The 23,625-nt window shown below is 41.5% G+C and overlaps 1 protein-coding gene across 4 annotated transcripts in view; it reads right to left on the bottom strand.

Annotated features, from left to right (window-relative positions):
- Positions 1–23,625, bottom strand: part of TYW2 (tRNA wybutosine-synthesizing protein 2) — a 75,823-nt gene that overhangs the window by 24,847 nt on the left and 27,351 nt on the right. For 3 of the 4 annotated variants that reach the window (XR_013351725.1, XM_077847163.1, XM_077847162.1), the window contains exon 2: positions 614–2,491. Coding sequence is in view for 3 of the 4 variants with exons in the window: in XM_077847163.1 (XP_077703289.1) it covers positions 647–1,966 (1,320 nt within the window). In the remaining variant the exon portion in view is untranslated. The remainder of the gene's footprint in view (positions 1–613; positions 2,492–23,625) is intronic. The other variant, XM_077847164.1, reaches the window with a different exon arrangement.

Genomic DNA, 23,625 nt, shown 5'->3' with positions numbered 1-23,625 from the left:
TCCTTCCTAGTTTAGTCAGTCTTAATAACAAAGAACAATTTGAATGCTTTGATTTAGACTCTGTTGCTTAGTCCCATCAATTTCGCATCTCAACTCCATCCACTTCCCCTTGCCCCCTTCCCTGCCTCCCACGCCCATCACCCTAATACAAGCCGCCACCATCTCCTCCCTGGACAACCACAGAAGCCTCCTCTCAGGTCTCCCTGCTTCCATCTTGGCCCTTCTCCGGCCGGTTTCCCATATTGTAGCTAGAGTGATTTTGGAAACAACACTGTGTCTTTCACTCTAAATTAATCAAAGCTTGTGTACAACTGCTTATTAAACAGCCACGTGAGACCATTCAAAGAAACCCTCATTTTGCAAGTAAGGATGTTCCCAAGGTAAGACAGGAAGGACCGAGGTCAGAATTCACCGCACAGGCTTCACTTCAGTGAGTCAGCCATACGGTTTCTCCCAGATAGAGAGTTCATTCTCAATGTGTTAATGGAAGACAAATGAGAGGACGTGGATTGATCTAGAGCCTGCTTTCAGGGCCACAAAATATTAAAATAGGTTGCCAGGAGAAAAGAGAGGGGAGAGCCCTGCCTAAACTTGCGTATTAAGGGTCACTCACATGCAGATCCTTGTGTCTCAGGATCCACCTTCTTTAGCCATGTAGAGCACAGGGGCGGCATTCCAAATCCAACACGATGTGATCCACGTGGGGAGCATAGGATTTCACCGGTTGGATGTGCAGGATTTGGGTCTTCCATGGTTTCCCGTGCACCTGCTGAAGAAGGGTGGCAATACAAGTTTCTGCAGACTCTGCCCACCTCTGCCACTCTGGTTTGGTGGCTGCTGATGGCATTTTTCTCCTAGAATCCCTGGTAGCGCCATTTGTCCATTGGTTGGTGACAATTTGCTGAGGATAAGAAGAATGCTCCTTTTCCATTTCACTGCTTCCAGGAGGCTGGAGAGTCTTCCCTGGGTAAGATTCCACATTTTGGTGGATATGCAAAATGCCCCCCGCATCCCGTCTTAGCAGTTGGCAGGCAATGGGCCAGCCTTCTTCCGAGCTGGGAATCAGCCCCAGGTTCACCCTGTCTGCAATGTTTGAGAGCTTCAGTTTTCTGTTATCCCCAAAGTGTATCTGGCACCGATGTGCTACTCCATTGATATCAAGGTTCTTTCTCAGAGCAACTACCGCATGGGGATTCCACTCACAGGCATGGACGAAGGCAGCCCCAGCATGGACTAGGAAGGGCAATGTAAAATAACCAATCCCCGCATACAGATCCACCAGCACTTCTCCAGCACAGGGCAGCGATGCCACTCGAAGCTTCTCCGTGATGTTTCCGAAGGAGAACATGCACCGGGTCACGTCAAACTTATATCGGATCCCATTATCCACATGCTCTACCCAGCCATCGTCGCCCAGCAGCAGAGTCACTGCTGGGGTTCGAGTGCCATCGGGTGATACCCGCCCTCGTTTGGCCACACGATGGACGCCAAGTGCCGACGCAACAGTCTTCCAGAGTTCTGGTTCCAGATTTTCCCACTGCTTGGCTTGGAAACAGTCCTCGCTCAGCAACAAGAGGTTACCGTGTCGTTGCCAAGATCGGGGCAAATCAGCCTCCAAGTCAGCGGACCACGTCACTCCCCGGCCCTCTACCCAGCGACTCACTTCAAGACGCAGCCTCTGGGCGGGCGAACCACCCTGGGCCTTCTTTGAGGGAACAGGATCCCGGAGCTGCGTTACCCTACAGGTGCTGCCTGGAGCCACACGGTTCCGCAGCTCCTGCAGGTGCCGCTCAGGGAGCGCCTCGCCCAGCACCGGCAGCGCCACCGTGCCATCCGGCATCTTTTCCAGACGGTGCTGTCTATCTAGGAGTTGCTGTTTCTCGAGATACTCTCTGTATCGCTGGGTAAACCGAGGCTCAGTCACAACCGCGACAACAGCCGCGGGCTTCCCAGCTTCCCCTTCCATGTTGCCGGCCCCACATTCCCTCGGATTCCCTCCGCGAGACTCACTCAGATCCCACAGCCCCGGGGCTCGGCATGGGCACCGCGGCAGCGGGAAGCACGGCGCACACGCCGCGGAGCCGGGGTCGGAAGTGACGTTAAATAGGCAGGCCGGAAGTAAGCATTGACGCGCTCGTTGGCAAATAGCGTCGCCGTTACCGTGGTGAGGCCGCTGTCGCCATCTTTGTTGTGGTCAACCGTCCACTGGCTGCAGCCTAAGGGGACATTAATAATAACAAGGAATTCTGTGGGCTTAAAAACGTCTGATTAGTCGGTAAACTCCAGAACCCTCGTGCACTCTCTTCAGTTCCGCTCATGCATCCAAAGAAAGAAGTGCACTTGGAATGATGGGCTGAATTCGGAGAAAGTCTTCCCATGTTCTCATGCTGCTCTCGGGTCATTGTCAGCGGCCGCAGCCTTTGCTGAGAGTGAAGAGCCTACTACAGCTTCCTCATTTCCTTTCCTTATGCAGATAGTCATCAGCATCTCACTGTCATGCAGTATTAAAACAAAACAAAACAAAACAAGTATTTGCAAGTTAGAAGGATCTGAGTAAATCATATCACCTCTCAGAATCAGAATCCTCATCAGTAAAATGACTTAGGTTACCTTTCTCAGATGCCTGCCATGATTAAAGATATCATATATAAAGCGCTTTGAACAGTGACTAGCAAAGAGTAGATACTCAAAAGAGATATGTAATAAGTTGAAGTGGTTAGATGGTAGATACTAAATACCTGCTGAAATGCTTTGATACAGCTAATGAGAACAAAGAAGAATTCCCTTACACCTAAACTCAAATAGTTGAAAATTAGAGTTGTAAGGAAGCCCTATTCTTTTTACTTACTTACTTTTCCCATCGTTCTACACATTAGGATATTGAGACCTAGAGAGTTAACATTCATTAAATTCCCCAGTTCAGGTCTCTCTGTATGAGAGGCACAAGGCTATGGGTAAAACAATTTTTTTAAATTTCTTGACACCTATTCAGTATCACCCAAAGTTTTTGTTGTTGTCATCAGTTTTGTCTCTATGTTTAAAATTCAGATTCCATGAAGAAAATATCACGTGGGAGAGTAGAAGATCCTTTTGGTGCCCCATTTACCCTTGGCACTCACCATTCCTGTATATGCCAACCCAAAGCTTCTAACAAAAGCACTTAGTAGTCAGCCTGATGGCTTTCTCTGCTCACCAGAATTGGCTCAGCATATGTCCAAGGCAGGCCAGAAATGCTGGGGAATAACTGCCCACTGCCACCTCTTGGGTGGCAGTCTCAACCAGTGACTGATGGAAGTTGGTGAATAAGTTTCCCGGTTCCATATACCTTAGTTGGTATACCTTGGATGCTCCATGCTGTCTCCCAGGGTTCTCTTAGGACTTCAGTTTTTCCATAATCCTCTGTATGCTGTGCATTTTCAATTTCTCTTTCTTTTTCTCCTGGATTATTCCCATCAGTATATAAACACACTGCCACTTGCCATCTTTAATAACCTCTCTTGATTCTTCACTTTTACTGATATTTTCAAGTTCATGTTTCTCACTATTCCATATTTTCTACTCCCAACTCCAATATCATTTGTCTTTATTATCTCAACTTGGTGTCTAATAGGCATCTCATATTTAATATGCATAAAATAGATTTTTTTCTGCAACTGCTCCCATGTACATAATAGTACTATGTTATCCAGCATCCACTCATTTACTCAAGCACTAGATGATAGTTTAGAACTATCTCCTATCACCTCCCCACTCCCACCTTTTCCTCAACTTCCTATTACTATTTGATAATTAACTGCCAGGTGCTATATACTCTATATACTCCATATATTCTATATACCTTGATACTCCAAAATATATGCCAAATTAGCCTACCTCTTTTGATTTCCCTAGCCACCTTCTGGGACATAGGTTACTGCAGTGTCCTTCTCGCTGGTTTCTCCTTTAGGGCTCTTACCTTCTTTTTTATTCTCCAACTACCAATCAGGATGAGAATTCTCCAAACATTATGATCCTAACTTTCCCTACTGAAAAACAGTTCCTGCCTACCCATTGTTCAAAGAGTAAGCTTCTTGCCCTGGCCCACCAGACTATGCATGATCTGGTTTCTAAGTATCAGCCTGAGATGGAACTATTCCCCAAGCTAAACACACAACAGGGACTCCAGTCTCTTTTCACTTCCTAAAATAGGCCAAGTCTTTTCTCATGCTTTTATCTTGGGACTCGTTATTCCCTTTGTCTGAAATGCCCTTCCGTCAGATGATGGAATGGCTGAGGATTTGTCTGAAAGTCATCTTCTGGTGGAGCTTTCATTCAACACCCTCTTTTCTCTCCACTGTTAGGTCTACTTAATACTGTTAAATTTGGGGTGCCTGTGTGGCTTAATCCATTAAGTGTCTGACTTGGGCTGGGGTCATGATCTCAGAGACATGGGATCAAGCCCCACCTTGTACTCCCTACTCAGCAAGGAGTCTGTTGGAGATTCTCTTTATCTCCCTGTCCCTATCCCCCTGCCCCTTACCGGCTCATGCTTTTTTTCTCCTCTGTCTCTCTCTCTAAATAAATAAATCTTTTAAAAAATACTGTTAATTCCTCCTTTAATACTAGATTGCTATTTATTTATTTACTTTTAAATGTCAGTTTTCCCTTGTAGCAAATAATTTTCTCATAGAAAAGGAATGTTCTTTTTCCGTCTACTGCTATATCCCCAGCATCTTCTATATAGTTCTTGGTCACAAGTCATTGCTTGGCAAATACCATAATAATTAAGAGAATGCTTGACCACCAAGAGACTTGAACATGTTTATACCCATTTGAGCAGTAAATCCATTCCATGAATGTAGAATGATCAGAAATTCACACAAAGATCAATAAACTAAAATACTCCTTGCTGTTTTTCTTAAACCTACAGTTGAAAGGTTAAATGAATCATGGTACATCCCTTAGATGGAAATATTAAACAGTTGTTATGATTATAAGAAATATTAATGACACAGGAAGTTACTCCTTATAAAGTGTTAAATTGCAAAATATATACAATTATGCCTTAAATTATATTATTTATTTTAAAAAGTTTATTGGGGCAAGTTCTAAAAATGTGAACAGTCATTCACAGTGATTCCCGATATGATGCAATTATAAGTGATTCCATTTTCTTTTGTACATTTTTCTCCAGTTACTAGTTATATGTGATGAACAAATGTTATCTTTATATCTTAGAAAAATCTTTAGAAAATCCATGAGGCAGTAAAAATGTTGTTTTCTGGGCCTCATATAAATGGAAACTCCCTTTCATTTTATTTGTAGTGGCAGGTGATAAAAATCATGTCTTACAAAGTGTTTTATCTCTAGGTTTCCTTCTGTTCCAAAGTCAGTCTGACACTTTACAACAGTAATTAAAATAACGTAGTACAGACTTTGACCCAAACAAACCCTACTTTTAATCTGAGGTAAACAAAATGTTGGGGAACATGAGTTGAAATGTAACTTAATATTTGAGAGTTGGAAATGATCCTTTAAAAATTGCAGATTACAAATGATCCCCACTTGTAATGGCCATCTTGATCCACCATCCCTCAAGCACTTGACTTCATTTTCCCCACCATTTCCATCATGTGAATTCATTGAAACGACAGCAAAGCAAAAGCAATCAGCAATGACAATAATAAAGAAGCTTGTAGACAACCCATGAGTTCCAACACAGAAGAAGATGATTACTTAGTAAAGAAATAGGTCAGAGAAATTAACTGGAGAGGCAAGGAGAGGGTGGGCAACTTTATTATAAGCTGCCTCTCCCAAAGTGGCTAGAATTATTTAATTCCATATGAATTTTAGTCCGAGAGCCTCCAGCTGGGGATGAGTTTGTAACCACCTCTTCTTGATGAAATGCCAAAACCCTGAAGACCAAGGGACCATCCACCAGCCTGTATTATGAGAGGTGGCATTCAATTCTTTAAGGGCCGTCAGCTTTCACATAGGTAGGGGGTTCTGAACGGTGTTGGGCTGGCTGTATACACAAGGGCTTTCCTTCATAGCTTGAGAGATCCTGGAGGCTAGAAATAAAGAGAAATAATTGCTTTTATTTTCTTCATCTTCTCTTCCTTCCATTCTTCACTCCACTTGCTGCACATGGCATGCTGTTCCCTTCCCTTTGGTACCTCTTCATTTGTTCATTCATTTTAGCATCACCGCTGCAGTTTTTGAACAACTGTTTGCTAACTTCCTTTCACGGAACTCTATCCTGAGCTGAAGATAGACTCAAGAATACTTCTGAGGCCATGAGTTAAGTGCTACTAGAGTTGTCATTTCAAGTGCTTTGTGAGCATGGAGGAGAGATCAAGCCATCTTTCTTTTGCATTTCGAAGAACACAAAATGTTCTCTTTGCTTTTCCTCCTGCCTCACTGAATGCTGCTTCTTATGGGTGTACTTGTCTACCTCCCCTCACTGCTACCAGCACCCACTACATTTGATGTTTCCCAGATGCTTCACACTCAACACTTCCAAAATTGAACTCAGCTCGTGTTCTCCTCTTCAGCTCATGAAATGCTCCTGCCAGTCTCCTAGTTGTTCATGTCACAAACCTGGGACTTTTCTTTTTTTTTTTTTTCTGGGACTTTTCTTTTACTTATGCTTCTCTCTTGCCCTCAGCGCTCACAACAAAACCACTGCCATTCTGAATGGACTTTCGTGCTGCATAGTTCCCCAGAGAATCCCCTTCTCCCTGCACCGGTGACAGTGCCCTAGATCATGTCCCACAGTTTTCTGAGTGGATCGCCCACCTTTGTTTATTTCACCGATAACATACTATTACTTTACTCCTTTTATTTTATGTCAGAGTATTCGAACTGAAAACCAAGATGGTAAAGAATTTTTTCACAAGCTTTGTCTTATTATATAAAGAGCTACATTGTCACATTACAAAGTTCATTATGCCATAATTCAATGTTCCATTATGGCACATGGGCTTTGAATAATTCATATTATAATACTCAGAGCTTGAGACTTTGTAATATTTACATTTGTAAAATGCAAAAATAACAAATTTTAATAAAATTCTTTCTATAAAAAGTTCTCACTAATTCGCTAGTAATTTTATTCCATCGTGGCCAGAGAACATACTATGTATACTTTCAATCCTTTTCGATTTATCGAGGCTTCATTTTATAACCTAGCACATGGTCTGTCCTTGAGAATGTACCACGTGCACTTGAGAAGAATGTGTGTTCTGCTGTTGCTGTGGAGTGTCCTGTAGTTGTCTGTTAGCCTGTATCCTTTTAACTTATTAGGTAAAGTAATTTTGTGGTCATTACAATTAACAACCATAGCCTCAATTCAAGAACTAGAATACCTAGTATCAAGTACTGATCTAGACACATGGTCCTCTCCTATTCCCATGCACTCAACACACTCCTTCCCTTTGCTACAGTTCACTTTCATGACTGGTCTCACTGCTCAGACAGTTCCCTTCCTAAGGCCAGTCAGAACATCCTCAGGAAAGCCTTTTCTAACCTCCTATCCATCACCCCAATAAGGAAAATCCCTACCAGTGATTCTCATAGCACCATGTTCTTTTAATAGAGCTCTTTCCAGCTATATTTTTTCATTTTTAAATTTGATTAATTGCTATCTTCCCACAAGTGTGTAAGTTTCGGGGTGGAGGAGGTGGTAAGGAGCTGGATTTCCCTTCATTATTGTATTTCCTTATTGTATCTATGAGAACCTGCCACATATACTACATTCTAATAAAATATCTGTAGAATGAACACATGAGTGAGTGAGTGAGTGAGTGAGTGAATGAATGAATGAATGAATGATGGGAGAAGAAAGATCTGCAGGAATGACAGTTCAGGGCTCAAGTGAGCGTTTTTAGTTCCAAGATGGTACCACTAGATGGCAGCAATAATCAGCATCAAAATAGTTGCAGCCTCTGAGTAAAGTTCTTGGCTTTCTTTCTTTCTGTTTTTTGTTGTTGTTGTTTTTTTAAAGATTCATTTATTTATTTTAGAGAGAGAATGCGAGAGAGAAAGGGTAGTACGGGGAGGGACAGAGGGAGAGAATTTTCAAGCAGACTCCCTACTGAGCATGGAGCCTGAAGCAGGTAGATCCCACGTTCTACTGAGATCATGACCTAAGTGGAAACCAAAGGCCAGACACCCAACTGACTGAGCCACCCAGGCACCCCAAGTTCTTGGGTTTCTAATGGTTTAAATGTCCAGGCCTCCTCAGGGGGCCCACAATGCCCCCACGGCCTTTCTTCATTCAGTTCTATTAGTCATCCCTTATTGACATGGCCAATTGAGATGCATGAATGTGTGTGGCAGCAAGTAATAAAACTCCCAGCAAACAGCAGCTCAACAGTGAGTAGGGAGGTATATATTTTTTAATACAAAAAGAAGCCCAGGGCTTGTGTAGTGGTTCAGGGAACTCCCCAGTAAAGCTGGCTCATCAGCTTTAGTGTGACTCTTTTATCTTTGAGGTTTCAATATGGGCACTATACTTCTGGGTTCTGTGAGCACACTGAGGTAGAAAGAATAGGGCACAGCAAAAGAAAGAAATGCCTACCCCTCCAGTACAGAAAAGGGTGCCAAGTCCACCCCTGACTACTGGGGATGCTGGGGGGTGGGCTGGCTTTACTTTTTGATTATAGGGCAAACTGAAGACATATAGGGAGAGTGAGCAAACATCAGCCATTAAGTGCATTCCTTTAGGCAGTAAGTGAAAAAGCCCCTGGAAACAACACAGAGGCTCTGGAGAGGAGTTTGGATGAAAGATAGGAAGGAGACACAAGAACAAAGACTAACATCCATGAAGAAGTTTTAAAATATAGTTTAGCTAAGAAAGGGCTGAGCTGACTCTTGTTGCCTTCCATTTCATCCAGCAAACTCAGAATTCAAATTCAACCGGGAATCATCATTTTCAGGAAGTCCTTCCAGACTTATCTTTCCTTTTCCTCCTATCCTGGCTTTTAAAAAAATTTTTAAAGGACAATGTTAAAAAAAAATTTCAAATAATTTTTTTTAAGTAGGTTCCAAGCCCAGTGTGGGGCTCGATCTCACAACTCTAAGATCAAGAGTCTGCATGCAACATGGACTAAGCCAGCCAGGCACCCCATATTTAAAAGTATTTTTAATAGTGGCACTGAGGAAAATAATAAGTAACATTATAAAATGCTTGCCATGTGCCAGGTACTGATTTCAATGTTTTATATTAACAAACTTTTCCAAGAACTCTGTGAGGTGTTTGCAGTTACCATTCATGTTTTTTTTTTTAAGAATTATTTATTTGTTTATTTATGATAGAGAGAGAGAGAGAGGCAGAGACACAGGAAGAGGGAGAAACAGGCTCCATGCTGGGAGCCCGACGTAGGACTCGATCCCGGGACCCCAGGATCACACCCTGGGCCAAAGGCAGGCACTAAACCGCTGAGCCACCCAGGGATCCCCACCATTCATGTTTTTTAAAAAGGATATTACCATTGTCTCCCAGCAAGGACGTGGTGCAGCCAGCATTCACATTCAGGCCAGCTGACTCCTGAGTCTACATTTTTTAAAAAAAGATTTTATTTATTTATTTGACAGAGAGAGAGAGAGAGACTGAGTGAACACAAACGGGGAAAGGCAGAGTAGAGGGTGAGGGAGAAGCAGGTTCCCCGCTGAGCAGAGAGTCTGACTTGGGATTCAATCTCAGGATCCTGAGATCACAACTGGAGCCAAAATCAAGAGTTGGACACTCAACCGACCAAGACAACCAGGCACCTCTGGGTCTACATGTTTAACCCTTGCCCCATGCTGCTGTCCAGCAAAGTTGGCATATGTTTTCAGAGGTTTCCAAAATAATGCTATGTGCTCCAAGGGCATGCAGGATGGTCCCAGTGGGTAGGGAGGGGAAATACTAAATTTTTCTTATTTCAATTCATTTTTTGTGTCCATATCTTTACATTTTTAATCTGAATATATGTAATGAAGTAACTAGCATATTAGCACCATAACTCTTTTCCAACATTTATTAGTAAAATACACAGATGCATGTTTCAGAGCTCTCTGGGTCAAAGAGGTACGTACAGGTTAAAGCCTGAGTTTTTTAGAAAGGCTGAGTGTATTTGTCCTACTAGGCATCTCCACCAGGGGGTGCTTTTGTGAACAGAGACTGGTGATATTTCCAAAGGGAGGGCTTAGGGGTTTCATCACTTCCTATGGCTGCAGTGAGGATTCTGTGAACACACTCTCCATCTTCCTTCTATTCACTGGATTTTTTTTTTTTTTACCCAGCTGGCTGGTCCATTCACCTTTAGGCTTTAGGAAATCACTACAGAAGATGACTTAACACAGCCCAGGGTGAAGGCAGAAGAGCATTCCTGTTCCTCATCTCCACCCAAACAGTCTTTACCCTTAAACTCAGCTCAGGCATCACTTCCCTACCTCCCTCCCCCCCAAAAAATTGTGCCCCCTCCCCCTACCACTCCCTCTATCCAAGGATCGCATGCCTTTGTTAGTGTGCCATTAAAATCTGTTTATTTCTCATTTATGGCACATGCCACAGGGTACAGAGATCCACTTTGCTATCAGTGACCCCCTCAAGAGCAGGGGGCCACATTTTCTTCTCTCTGGCCTTACAGCTCAGCACAGTGCTTAGGCAAGGAGGTGCACAGTAAGTAATTATTAGTCCAGAAATGACTTTTCAGAGTCAGGTTGTTCTGTTTTCAGGCAACTAAATGTGAACTATCTGTGAGACAAGGATCCATCAAAATCCTAGAGGACAACACAGGCAATGCCCTTTTTGAACTTGGCCACAGCAACTTCTTGCAAGATACATCTTATGAAGGCAAGGGAAACAAAAGCAAAATTGAACTATTGGGGCTTCATCAAGATAAAAAGCTTCTGCACAGCAAAAGAAACAGTCAACAAAACCAAAAGACAACCTACAGAATGGGAGAAGATATTCACAAATGACATATAGGATAAAGGGCTAGTGTCCAAGATCTATAAAGAATTTATTAAACTCAACAGCAAAGAAACAAACAATCCAATCATGAAATGGGCAAAAGACATGAACAGAAGTTTCACCAAAGAAGACATAGACATGGCCAACAAGCGCATGAGAAAATGCTCCGCATCACTCGCCATCAGGGAAATACAAATCAAAACCACAATGAGATACCACCTCACACCTCACACCAGTGAGAATGGGGAAAATTAACAAGACAGGAAACAACAAATGTTGGAGAGGATGTGGCGAAAGGGGAACCCTCTTGCACTGTTGGTGGGAATGTGAACTGGTGCAGCCACTCTGGAAAACTGTGTGGAGGTTCCTCAAAGAGTTAAAAATAGATCTGCCCTACAACTCAGCAATTGCACTGCTGGGGATTCACCCCAAAGATACAGATGCAATGAAACATCGGGACACCTGCACCCCGATGTTTATAGCAGCAATGTCCACAATAGCCAAACTGTGGAAGGAGCCTCAGTGTCCATCGAAAGACGAGTGGATAAAGAAGCTGTGGTCTATGTATACGATGGAATATTCCTCAGCCATTAGAAACAACAAATACCCACCATTTGCTTCAACGTGGATGGAACTGGAGGGTATTATGCTGAGTGAAGCAAGTCAATCGGAGAAGGACAAACATTATATGGTCTCATTCATATGGGGAATATAAAAAATAGTGAAAGGTATTAAAGGGGAAAAGGAGAGAAACTGAGTGGGAAATATCAGAGAGGGAGACAGAACATTAGAGACTCCTAACTCTGGGAATCGAACAAGGGGTAGTGGAAAGGGAGGTGGGTGGGGAGTTGGGGTGACTAGGTGACGGGCACTGAGGTGGGCACTTGACGGGATGAACACTGGGCGTTATGCTATATGTTGGGAAATTGAGCTCCAATAAAAAAAATATACAAAAAATGAACTGTCTCACTCAGCTGAATTAAGGAATGGTGGCTCCATTTACACAAAAATTCATCTTTGGGAAAGATTAGCTTGTGAGTTACTTTGCTGTTCTGAGAAGCAGATCTATTGGGATGGCAATAAAGCTTAAGCTTCAGGTCCTGTCAGGTGCATAAGCTCCTTCCAAAGACTCTGGGTGAGGCCTTTCACAGTGGTTTCACAGGGTCCTGTGTTTTAGTAAAATTTGCAAAAGTCAGAGGACTTAACCACAAGTGGTTAGGATCACTGTGTCGCTCCATGCCACCTTCTCCTCTGGTAGGGTGTGGATATGGGCGTTTTGGGGTAGGTGAAGTTAAGATGGGATACATTTAGTCTGGCTTAGTGGGATACATTTATGTGATCACAGTCTCTTTGGTGTGTAGGGTCAGATTCTTGACCATTCAGGTTTAGGAATAGCTTCCAGAGATAATTCTATGGCTGGCCACTGGATTTACCCAGCCTCTTGACACAAAAGTATAGGACCAGATGTCCCGTGGTGATGTGAGCATGTTCTTGGATGCTGGGCCCTGGAAGGATGTGAGTCATGGAGGAGAAACCAAGGTTCAAAAGTAAGGCATCAGTAGCTAATGTGCAGAAAGGTTCTTTTAACATTCAGGCATGTACATTTTTATTTTTTTAAGATTTATTTATTTATTTGAAGACAGAGAGAGCAGGGGCGAGGGGCAGAGGGAGAGACAGTCCCAAGCAGACTCCATGCTAAGCATGGAACCTAACATGGGGCTTGATCTCATGACCCTGAGATCATGACCCGAGCTGAAACCAAGAGTCAGTCACTTACTGACTGAACCACCCAGGTGCCCCTGGCATGTACACTTTTAAATACAGTACTCAGTTCTCAATAATGTCTGGGTAATATTCTGTTAGGAATATACTAGATAACACAGCACATCCATTAAAAATGTGCCATACATTAGAAAAGAACTTAGGAGTAGGATATTTTTTTAAGTAATCTCAACACCCAACATGGGGCTTGAACTCATGACCCTGAGATCAAGAGTCACACACTCTATCAACTGAGCCAGGGAGGTGCACCAAGAGTAAGATATTTGGTGAGATACCACATCCGACACAAGTTCAACTCACTGAGACACATGCTTCCCATTTAAAAACACACAGCACTCCTTAAACTGCTCAAATGGAATATCCAAGCAAGAATCTTGCTGCAGGTCTTGTTCTAGCCTCCATGTCTTAATCTCTATACCACTCGTTGTTCAACCTCAGGAGTACTCAACTTTCTGGGTTAGATCTCCCTTTGACAGAATTCAGTGAAAGCATGAATATCCCAAAAAAGGAAACTTTCTGTAGGACAAGAACAGAGAATGGAGAGCGAGAAGGAACCTGGCTCTCCGATGTTGGCAGCGGAGTCAGTACCTGACAAGGAGAGGTGGTCTTACCTGGTGCCTAGGTCTCACTTTGGCCTTTCTCTCAACTTATTAGTCTTAAAAATGATAAATGGGTAATTTCTCTGACAATATGCTTCAATTTTTTGATCAAAAATTTTTAAGGGATCCCTGGGTGGTGCAGCGGTTTAGCGCCTGCCTTTGGCCCAGGGCACGATCCTGGAGACCCGGGATCGAATCCCACATCGGGCTCCCGGTGCATGGAGCCTGCTTCTCCCTCTGCCTGTGTCTCTGTCTCTCTCTCTCTCTGTGACTATCATACATAAATAAATTTAAAAAAAAATTAAATTGCTGGCTGAGGATTTTCCAAATTTTACAGTTCTTGTGTAAAACTAACAACAACAACAAAAAAGCCAGAGGCACACTCCCTTATGTCAACTACATCGACGCAGTTCAGGTCAGAAAATTTTAGAGCAGTGGCAAAACATACTTTTCACATAAAAACACTTAAAAGAGGGGCACCTGGGTGGCTCAGTGGTTGAGTGTCTGCTTTTGGCTCAGGTGGTGATCCTGGGGTCCTGGGATTGAGCCCTGCATCAGGATCCCTGCAAGGATACTGCTTCTCCTTCTGCCTATGTCTCTGCCTCTTTCTCTGTGTCTCTCATGAATAAATAAATAAAATCTTAAAAAAAATTTTAAAAGATATTGGTGCAACTTTGTTTCTTCTGTATAAAACCAAAGGAGATAGTAATTTGTTATTTGCTGTTAATGCCCCAACGATGAATAAACTAAAATCCTGTTTTGTCATTATTGTATACATTAATAAAATGTGTACTTTTTAAATTTAAAAATTGGATGGTGGGGGACCTGAGTGGCTCAGTCAGTGAACCGTCTACCTTCGGCTCAGGTCATGATCTCGGGATCCTGGGATCAAGCCCCACATCAGGCTCCCTGCTCAATGGGGAGTTTGCTTTTTCCTCTGACCACCCCACCCCCACTCATGCTTTCTCTCTCTCTCTCTCTCTCTGTCTCTAAGAAATAAATAAAATCTTTAAAAAATATTAGATGGCAACACATACATTTGAGTTTGTCAGAATTCTTATGCTCATAGGCCACAAACTAGTAGCGATAAGACCAGCAAGAATGTCTGTGAAGTTGCATGTTTTATACATTCCAACAGCTGATCATAAAAACATGTCAATCAACCATGTTAGAGGAGACACTGAATCATATTTTTACTATGTAGAAAAGGATACTATAAAACTGTTGTCACATGTAGAAGGGATCAAAGAATATGCAGCCAAATAGAAAAAAATATCTTACTTAGGTGCATTAAACACTTAATACTGTTATTTTTCTATTTTGTGATGTTTGTGTAATGTTCGTCAAGTTTTTTTTAAAGTCAGCAAAAAAATGTTGGAATTTCTTTTCTTATTCTAGATACATATTTGCTTTTGTTCCTACTTTTATATTTGTGATTTTATATTCTTTTTTTTTCCATTTTTGAGGTACAATTGACATATAACATTGTATTAGTTTCAGATGCACAACATAATGATTCCATGCTTGCATATAGTGATATCAGCACAAAAGTCAAGATAACATTCATCACCACACACAAATTGTTACAAATTGTTTTTTCTTGTCATGAGAACTTTTCAGATCTACTCTCCTAGGAACTTTTAAATATGCAACACAGTCATGTTAGCTGTAGTCACCATGCTGTACATTACATTGCAATTATTTTATAATTGGTAATTTATATTTTTTGGCCCCTTAAAAGTGCCACAAATTTCTAAGTCCCAGGCCCCACAGAACCTGGATCTGCTACTGGATGTTCCGCAAATGCCCTGGGGTTGCTCAGAGAAAGGACCAAGCTTACCCTTCTCTTCCTTTCAGCCTTGGGCACCATTAGCATGGGCTGGGGTACCTGCAGGGTGCAAGCTGCTGGCAGAGTTCACTCTTTTTCTCCATGAGTGGTCCTGGACACTTATCCACTACATTTGGGACAAGCAGTGGTTGCTTCACTATCTATAATTCAACTTCATTTTTAACCTAAAGTTTTTCTTTCTTCTAGCTGATAGGAAATTAAACTCATCCCTGGGGTTCTCCCCACTGAGGGTTGGGCCATGGTTTTGGAGATGCTCTAAACACCGCAAATTTTGACATGATTTCAAGATGATGGTGATGCCAAGGCACAGGGAAATGGGGGTTCTGGTCAGCTCTCACTACACTTGTGTGCATCTGCATGGTTTCTTGGCATGTCTGCCATACTTCTGAGTTGAGGACTTTTTCAGGAGACCTCATATGTGCCCAGACAAAACCCAGAGGGTTTAGAAACCCATTCTAGGATGTGGGGCCTGCTTCCTTCTTCACTCAGGAGCCACAGAACTCTCGTTTTCCCCATCCTGCATTTTTTGCAGAATGTCCCTTGTCAATTTGGCTTGGGCTATACCTGGGAATCCTCTCTGATCTTGGGGATTGGGGTTTGGGGAAGAATTTCAGGAAGCCATTTCCTGTTACATCCCTCCCAAAGTCACAGGCAATAAGCCTTGTAAATGTGCATGAGAACAAAGGGAAACAGAGGTACCTGAGAAAAGCCAAAGCTTGTAAATGAAATTTACTTTGAAATTTACTTTGAAATATGGCCTAATGCATGTATTTATTATGAATTATTTGTTCCGATATAATATAATTATTATATTTATTATAAAATAAATAATTACTTACTATTTATTATTATGTCTGTCAGGCCTTGTCCTATGAAAGCCTTACCATTTCATATAACCTGCATGATGGATGGACCTATGAGTCTTGTCTTACATCTGCTTTACTGATGGTGAAGTTGAGCCCCAGAGAGACTCACTAAGTGATGCAAGATTATGCAAGCTATGTGTGGTGTGAGCCCAGGCGAGGCAATCCTCACATGCACTGTATCATGAGGGCAGGCGTGTGGGGCGTCGCTGTGGAATCCAGGGCAGATCTGGTGTCAGGGAGAGACAGAGCTGGGCCCATGGACGCAGCAGCTCAACATGTTAATGCTTGTGCAATCCAGGGCATGTCACTTAAATTATCTGGCCCTCAATTTCCACACCAATAAATTCACCATGTAGACCTAAATTCTCTGTGCCCCAATTTCCTCACAAGAAAATTAATAATGCCCAGCTGGATGGCATCAAATGCTCTTTCTAGTCCAGACATCCTGTGGCTCCAAACCATCTTTTAAATTCCAGCCACCAGAGTGGCTTCTCTCAACATGCCCCCCAACACAAACACATACAAACACCATCTGAATGATCTGATGGAGCACGTTTAAAAAGCACATTGAAGCTCTCAACACTGAGCACTTGCGCTTTACCCAGCGCTGTGCAAGATGAGGAGGGGACAGAGGTTAAAAGGTCAGACATGGATTTAGGTCTTCAGGAGGTTCTTTTAGGGAGATTTCCACTCCTGGTTTCATCATTTCTACCATGTTACCCAAGGCAAGTCACTTAAGCTCTCTGAGCTTCAGTTTGTCCTTACATGGGTGACAATAATTGTACCCCTTACAGAATTGCTGGAGAGTTCCAGAAGATTATGCATATGAAGTCCTCAATAAACTGCCTGGCACACAGTGAAGGTTTAAAGCTTTCTGGCTGTTGCTTCATCATCATCGTCATCATCATCACTCTAGAACAAAGCTTCATCATGGAAGATGCTCAGAGAGGTGTTTTCATTCATTGCATACATAAACAAACTACTTCCATAGCCAAATAAAATAAAATCCATGCTGGTACCTTGTTGGTGTTGCTTACTTTCTTACCTGTTTTCTGTCTTATGGTATTATAGAAGCCACATCACAGAGTCATTAGAATTACAGGAGAGGATGAGGCCAAGTTGGCCACCGTGTTTCATAATATCACCAAAGTGAGGGAAGCACACTTGTAGGTCAGCATTCCCATCTGCACCCAATCAGCTCACAGTGAGGGCACCCTGGAGAGACCCCTGTCAGAGCCTCCCTCATCTTGCTCTGTCCAGAAAATGGCATCACTGCCTGCCCAGCCTTTCAAGAACAAGTTTCAGGAGTCACCCTGCCATTTTTCCTTTCTCACTCCTCTACAACCAATCCTTCAGCAAGTGCGGTCTGTTCAAGATCCAAAATATATCTTGAGTATGTCCCCAGCTCTCCATCCTCATTGTCTCCACCATTATCTCTTGCCCAGATTACTCTAGCTTTAAGCTGGAATCCCCAGTTGTACCTAGAATTTGTTCTTTATGCAGCAGCCAGAGCTCTCTTATTAAAACATAAATCAGATGTCTCTCCCCCAGTTCAAAACTGTTCAATGTCTTCTCAATGCTCTTTGGATAAAATTTAACCTACACACTCCACAAAGCCCAGTATGGTCTGGCCTGCTGACTCCCACAGAATGGTCCAAGCTCTTGGCTGTCTGCCAGCATTTACAATCAGCTTCCTCTCTAGGGGATGCTCTTCCCTAGGTCTTCGTATGGGTCCCCCTTTTTCATCCTTATGTCTCAGCTCAAATGTTACTTCCTCATTCAGGGCATTCTTCACCCACCTTGTCTGAAGTGACCTTTCCTAGGTGGTTTTTCCTCAATCTCCTGCTGATTTCCTCAGTGTGTTCCCATAACTTGTTAACTTTCCACATTTGTTCATTCATTATATAGTGTGTATCTCCAGTTCTTTCATCCAGGTCACAAAGTTTCCTGTCGTGTTCATCACTGTATTCCTCAGTGCTTAGCAAAGTGACCAGTACACAGTAAATGTTCAATAAATGATTCTTGAATGAGTGACTATATGATTAAGGAACATGTAAGTGAGTGAATGATGAAAGAACATCTCATTGTCCTAGATTGAGTCTTGGATAGAAATCTGCTCCGCTTGGCTGAATGGTGTATGTTGGGGTAGGGTGGCCTAGTGGGAGACTCAACCCATGAGAGGGGGCACTCAGAAGGAATCCAAGGACACAACCTGAAAGTGCCAGAGGGGTCTCTTATGATACTCCCTAAAGAGTCCATCAAGGTCAGACAGGAGGAGTGCATTCTAGACAATATGGAGTGTTGGGAATGCTTGAGTAGCAAAGTGGTTTCACTCTATATCCCTGCTCAAGGGAATGAGTCTTGAGGGAAAGGAAGAGAGTCACAAGCTCCCTACCAATAAATTGACAAGTTGCAGGAAAGGGCGGCAGTGTCTGGTACCAGACTGAATTCTGGAGGGCCACAATCTCATTCTTTTCCTCTGAATCCCTGGCCACAGACAGATATGGGCCACCTCAGCCTGCTCTTATCAGCTCTTCTCAACTCCTCCCTTTTTAAGCTGTGGAAGTATGAAAGAATGGATTCTGTATTTAAATATTCATGTCATTGAAGACCAGGAATAACTGCGTTGGTGTTACACTGTATGCATCATTTAGGAAATTTCCAAAGTTAATTTATGTCTACACCTGATTGTTATGAATGTACTTAAGTGCCTGGCTCCTGCATAAAGTTCCACTGTAATTATTTTATATTTGTTATATACACATCACAGAAATTTCAGTCTAAGAATTCTCACGCTGTCTTAATAATTTTTATTAATTTTAACAATTTTTAATGCTTGAGGGGAGCTTGCTACTTTATAAAGAAAAGAAACAATATCACAAGTCTATCTTATGTGGAAGAACAGACTATTGTGTGTTGGATTTGTTTTAGCAAGGGATCTGTCATAGTTAAAAGTTAGAACTAGGGCTAATGTCTGTAAATAAGATACCCTCAGAAAGAAAATATTACAATTTTTGCACTGATATTGACAATTAAAACAATTTATTTATTTAAACAGGAGTAGCATCCATTTATCACATTTAGTGTTGTCTTTTCGAAAGGGAACTGCTTGAACTGCACTTAGGACAATTGAATAGATCTTATATTTCTGGTATAGATCACCCAAGTCAATATTTTATAAAGCAATGATTCTCTGCAAGAAAGTGCTCTCATTTCAGCTACTTGGTAGGATTTCATAATAAAGCTAAATGAGAATTGAAGTGACTGAATCTGCTAAAAGCAATTTCTAGTTTTAACATCAGTTTTCTTTCCTCTGTCATGTCTCATAAGTGAGAAAATTTAAAGATCATGTTGTTGGATCATAATGTAAAGCCTAAGCAGTCATTTGTAAGCATTGTGTTTTTTTAAAAAAATTTTATTTATTTATTTATTTATTTATTTATTTATTTATTTATTTATTTATTTATGGAGTAGGGAAGGAGCATAGGGAGAGGGACAAACAGACTCTGGACTGAGTGCGGAGCTGGAGGCAGGGCTCAATCTCACGATCCTGAGGATCATGACTTGAGCCAAAATCAAGAGCCAAGGGCTTAACCAACTAAACCACCGAGGTGCCCTGTCATTTGTAAGCTTCTATATGCCACTGGTAATTTATTACTTGAATTGCTACCACTCCACTCCAGTTATGAAATTTCCTGCTTACCCATGCCAAAGTAGAGCTTCTTCAGGATGATTACTAGCATGAAAATCATTTGAAGCTCATCTTAAAGATGCAGGTTCTTGGGCCCTACCCCAAACCGTGGAATTGGAAACCTTAGTGACAAGGGTACCTCTCCCTCATACAAGTTCAACTAGATGGCTTTTATTTTTCTCACAGCAAGAAATCTGGAGGTAGGAAGAGTAGGGTGGTATGGCAGCTTCATGATGCCTTCAGAGACCAGAGATCCCTCTGGCTTTCTCGTATTTCTTCATTCTCATGCCCTTAAAATGTCTGCTCCATCTGTGAGCACTGAGTTGCATTGCAGGAAGAAGAAAGAGAGAAAGTCAAAAGGCCACAGTGTTGAGTCTGCCACCCTTAATATGCTTCCTTAGGTGCTCCACCCACTGGATTTCTCACTTATTTCTCATAAATTTTTTTCCTTCCTGAGTTTCTTCAATCGCATCTGATGGTTTAAACAAAAGTTATATGCCATCTGATATATACTGTTCAATGTATGTAGAGGAAATACTTAAGACAGCTATATTAAAAAGAGGGGAAGGAAGAGAGACATAAATAGAATATGAATTAAAAATAATTTTTTTATATATTTTTTAATTTTTAAAAAAAGATTTTATTTCTTCATTCATGAGAGACAGAGAGAGAGAGAGAGAGGGGCAGAGACACAGGCAGAGGGAGAAGAAGGCTCCACTCAGAGAGCCCGATGTGGGACTCAGTCCTGGGTCTCCAGAATCAGACCCTGGGCTGAAGGTGGTGCCAAACCGCTGAGCCACCCGTGCTGCCCTTAAAAATAATTTCTAATTGCATCAGAAATATAAAATACTTAGGGATCAATCTAATGGAAAATGTATAAGAACTGTACACTGAAAACTATAAGACCTTGCTCAGAGAAATTAAAGGCCTAGATATATTGGGAGATGTTCATGAATTAGAAGGTGCAATATTGCTAAGATGCCAGTTCTTCCAAAATTTTTCTTTGGATTCAATGCAATCAAAATCCTATGGGCTCTTTCTTTGGATTCAATGCAATCAAGATCCTATGGATCTGTCAATCCAATTGACAGATTGGTCCTAAAATTTATATGTAAATGCAAAGTACTGAGAATAGCCAAAGCAATATTGGACATGGCTTGACATATTCTGTATAATGCTACAGAATAAAGACAGTTTGAAATTGGTATAAGGATGGAAAAAAGGACCATGAAACTAAATAAAGAGTCCAGAAATATACTGGCACATATAGGGCTTAGTGATTTTTTGATAAAGACACCAAGGCTGTTCAGTGGGAAGAAGAAAGACTTTTCAATAAATCATGTTTCAACAACTGGACATTCATAAGGGGAAAAATGAATCCTGATCTCTACCTCACATAATACAGAAAAAAATATTTAAAATGGATCATCAACCTAGATATAAAAGCTAAAACTATGAAGTTTCTAGATGAAAGCATAGCAGATTATATTTGTAAATGGCATAGAAAAAGATTTCTTGGAACGCAAAAGGCACTAACCATAGGAGAAAAAAACATGGTACATTAGACATCATAGAAATAAAAACTTTCTGCTTATCAAAAAGTAAATGGGGAGAAAATATTCACAGTACCATGTAAAGTTCTCTAGCAAACCAAAAACAAAAAGACAAAATACCCTACCACCCAAAAAATTAGTACACACATAAAGAGACATATCACACACATACACAAAGACCTAAAAATAGGCAATCAACACATATAAAAGTGCTCAATAGTTCATGAAAATGCAAACTGAAATTATAATGAGACACCAATACACACCTACTAGAGTGGCTAAAATGAAAAATACTGACAACACCAAATGTGGGCAAGGATATGGGAAAATTAAAATCCTCATGCATTGCTGGGTGTAAATGTAAAATGGTATAATCTCTCTGGAAAACTGGCAGTTTCTTATAAAGTTAAACAGGTATTTATCCTATGCCCAACATAGCCACTTTCATGTGTTTATTCAAGAGAGTTGAAATCATCTGCCCACAAAAATAAGATTGTAGCTGTTTTATTTATAATTTCCAGAATCTGGAAACAATCCAAATGCCCATCAACAGGAGAATGGATAACAAACTGTGGTATATTTATACAATGACATACTACTCAAAAACTAAAAGAACAAACTACTGACACACATATAGCAACATGGACAAATATCAAAGAACAGTATCTTGAGGGAAAAAGCCAGACAAGATAATGTCTATTCATGATGCCACTTATGTGAGATTCTAGAACCTAATTCATGGTGATAGAAATCAGAACACCAATTGCCTGGGGTGGGGCAGACCTTTATCAGGAGGGGGTGTAAGGAAACTCCCTGGGGTGACTGAAATGTTCTGTATTTTACAGGAGCATGGGTAACGTGGGTGGCATGCCTTCACGAAATCTTACTGAACTTTTACTGAGATACAGTGTATTTCATTGTATGTAAATCATTCCTGAAAAACACCTTGAATCTTGATGACTCTGCCTTTAAAACAAATATATACAGAGGACCTCATGACCTTCTGCCTTTTCTGTCAATTGAGATGTGTTATGGAAGTCTGTGATTCAGTCACTGTGGCTGTTGTCAAGGAAAAGCTTGCAGCCATTCTAAACAATATCAAGGAGTGGTTAAAAATGGTTAAAGTGATGAGTTTGCCATCCATGAATCTTAGATAAGGGAAACATGTTGTCTGTGACAGTGGAAGGTGACTATATGGTGACGCTAGTATCTCAGGCACAAGGCATCTTACAGAGCTTGGGGGAAAATCATGAGTCACATAGTTAAAGATAATGATTAATAAGACTTTCTCTAATAGGTTATTGCTCCACTCATGGACCAAGCATGTGAAATTGCTCTGTACATCCATGGACATCCAGTCAGTCAGGGCTTTATGTGCTGTGGTTGGGATGTATCTTTGATACTCATGAATGTTTGGCTGACACCCATCATCCTTTAGATTCAGGTGGCTGCTGTCCAAGGTCTGGGCCACACTGCTGTGTGCCCTGTTTACCTTCAGTGTTTACATTAAATCCCCAGATGCCAAATTTCTCATTCTGATGCTGGGTACTTGCCAAACCATCAGATGTCTACTGATTGTAGAATGGAACTAATTCTTTCTTCATTGTGTAAACCTAGGATTAGTTTTCCTCCACTGGCCAATGCCTTCTCTAATTATACCTTGGCTTTTCAATGCCCAAACCTGTATTCCCAGCTATAATGCCCTGCTAGTCAGGCACCACCGTATTTACCTAGCCTTGCTTCTCACTACTTCCAACATAGCAGCATGGAGTAGTGGAGAAATTGTTAAGTCCTGGAGTCAAGAGAGATGTGTATAGCCCTGAACTTCTATGTAATGGGCATATCACCTCCCCTGTCACATGAGGAGTTTGGATTCAAAAGGTTTCCTTCCTGCTTTCGCTCCCTGAGTTTTAATCAGACAAATATCACTATATTCCACAATATTTTTTTATATTTCACAATATTTGTCTAAACATTCACTCAACTATATCTTTGTTTCATAAAAATATTACATATCTTTTCTGGTAGAGCGAAAGTGGTCTTGGCTCTCTGGCTTTCCTATTATTCCATGCTTTATCTAACCACGAATGACAGTGAACAGTACCACACATTGATCACTAATTCTATTTTTATCCTTATGGTGTCTAACATAAACAAAATGTTTACTGAGCCCCTACTATGTACATTGTGATCATTACTGTGGGATATGGACCAGATCCATAAGTTACTTTTAGTCAACTTATAGTTTTATGTTTTTGTCCCAACTTCTCTATGCCCCATCAAGGGTATGCGCTCCTTCAGGGAGTGACTATGCTTTTTACAGATATTTTCTGTGTCCCTTAGATA

Source organism: Canis aureus, chromosome 14, assembly GCF_053574225.1.
Source record: "Canis aureus isolate CA01 chromosome 14, VMU_Caureus_v.1.0, whole genome shotgun sequence".
Classification (NCBI taxonomy): Eukaryota; Metazoa; Chordata; class Mammalia; order Carnivora; family Canidae; genus Canis; species Canis aureus.
This window is presented reverse-complemented; position numbering and strand designations above follow the sequence as displayed.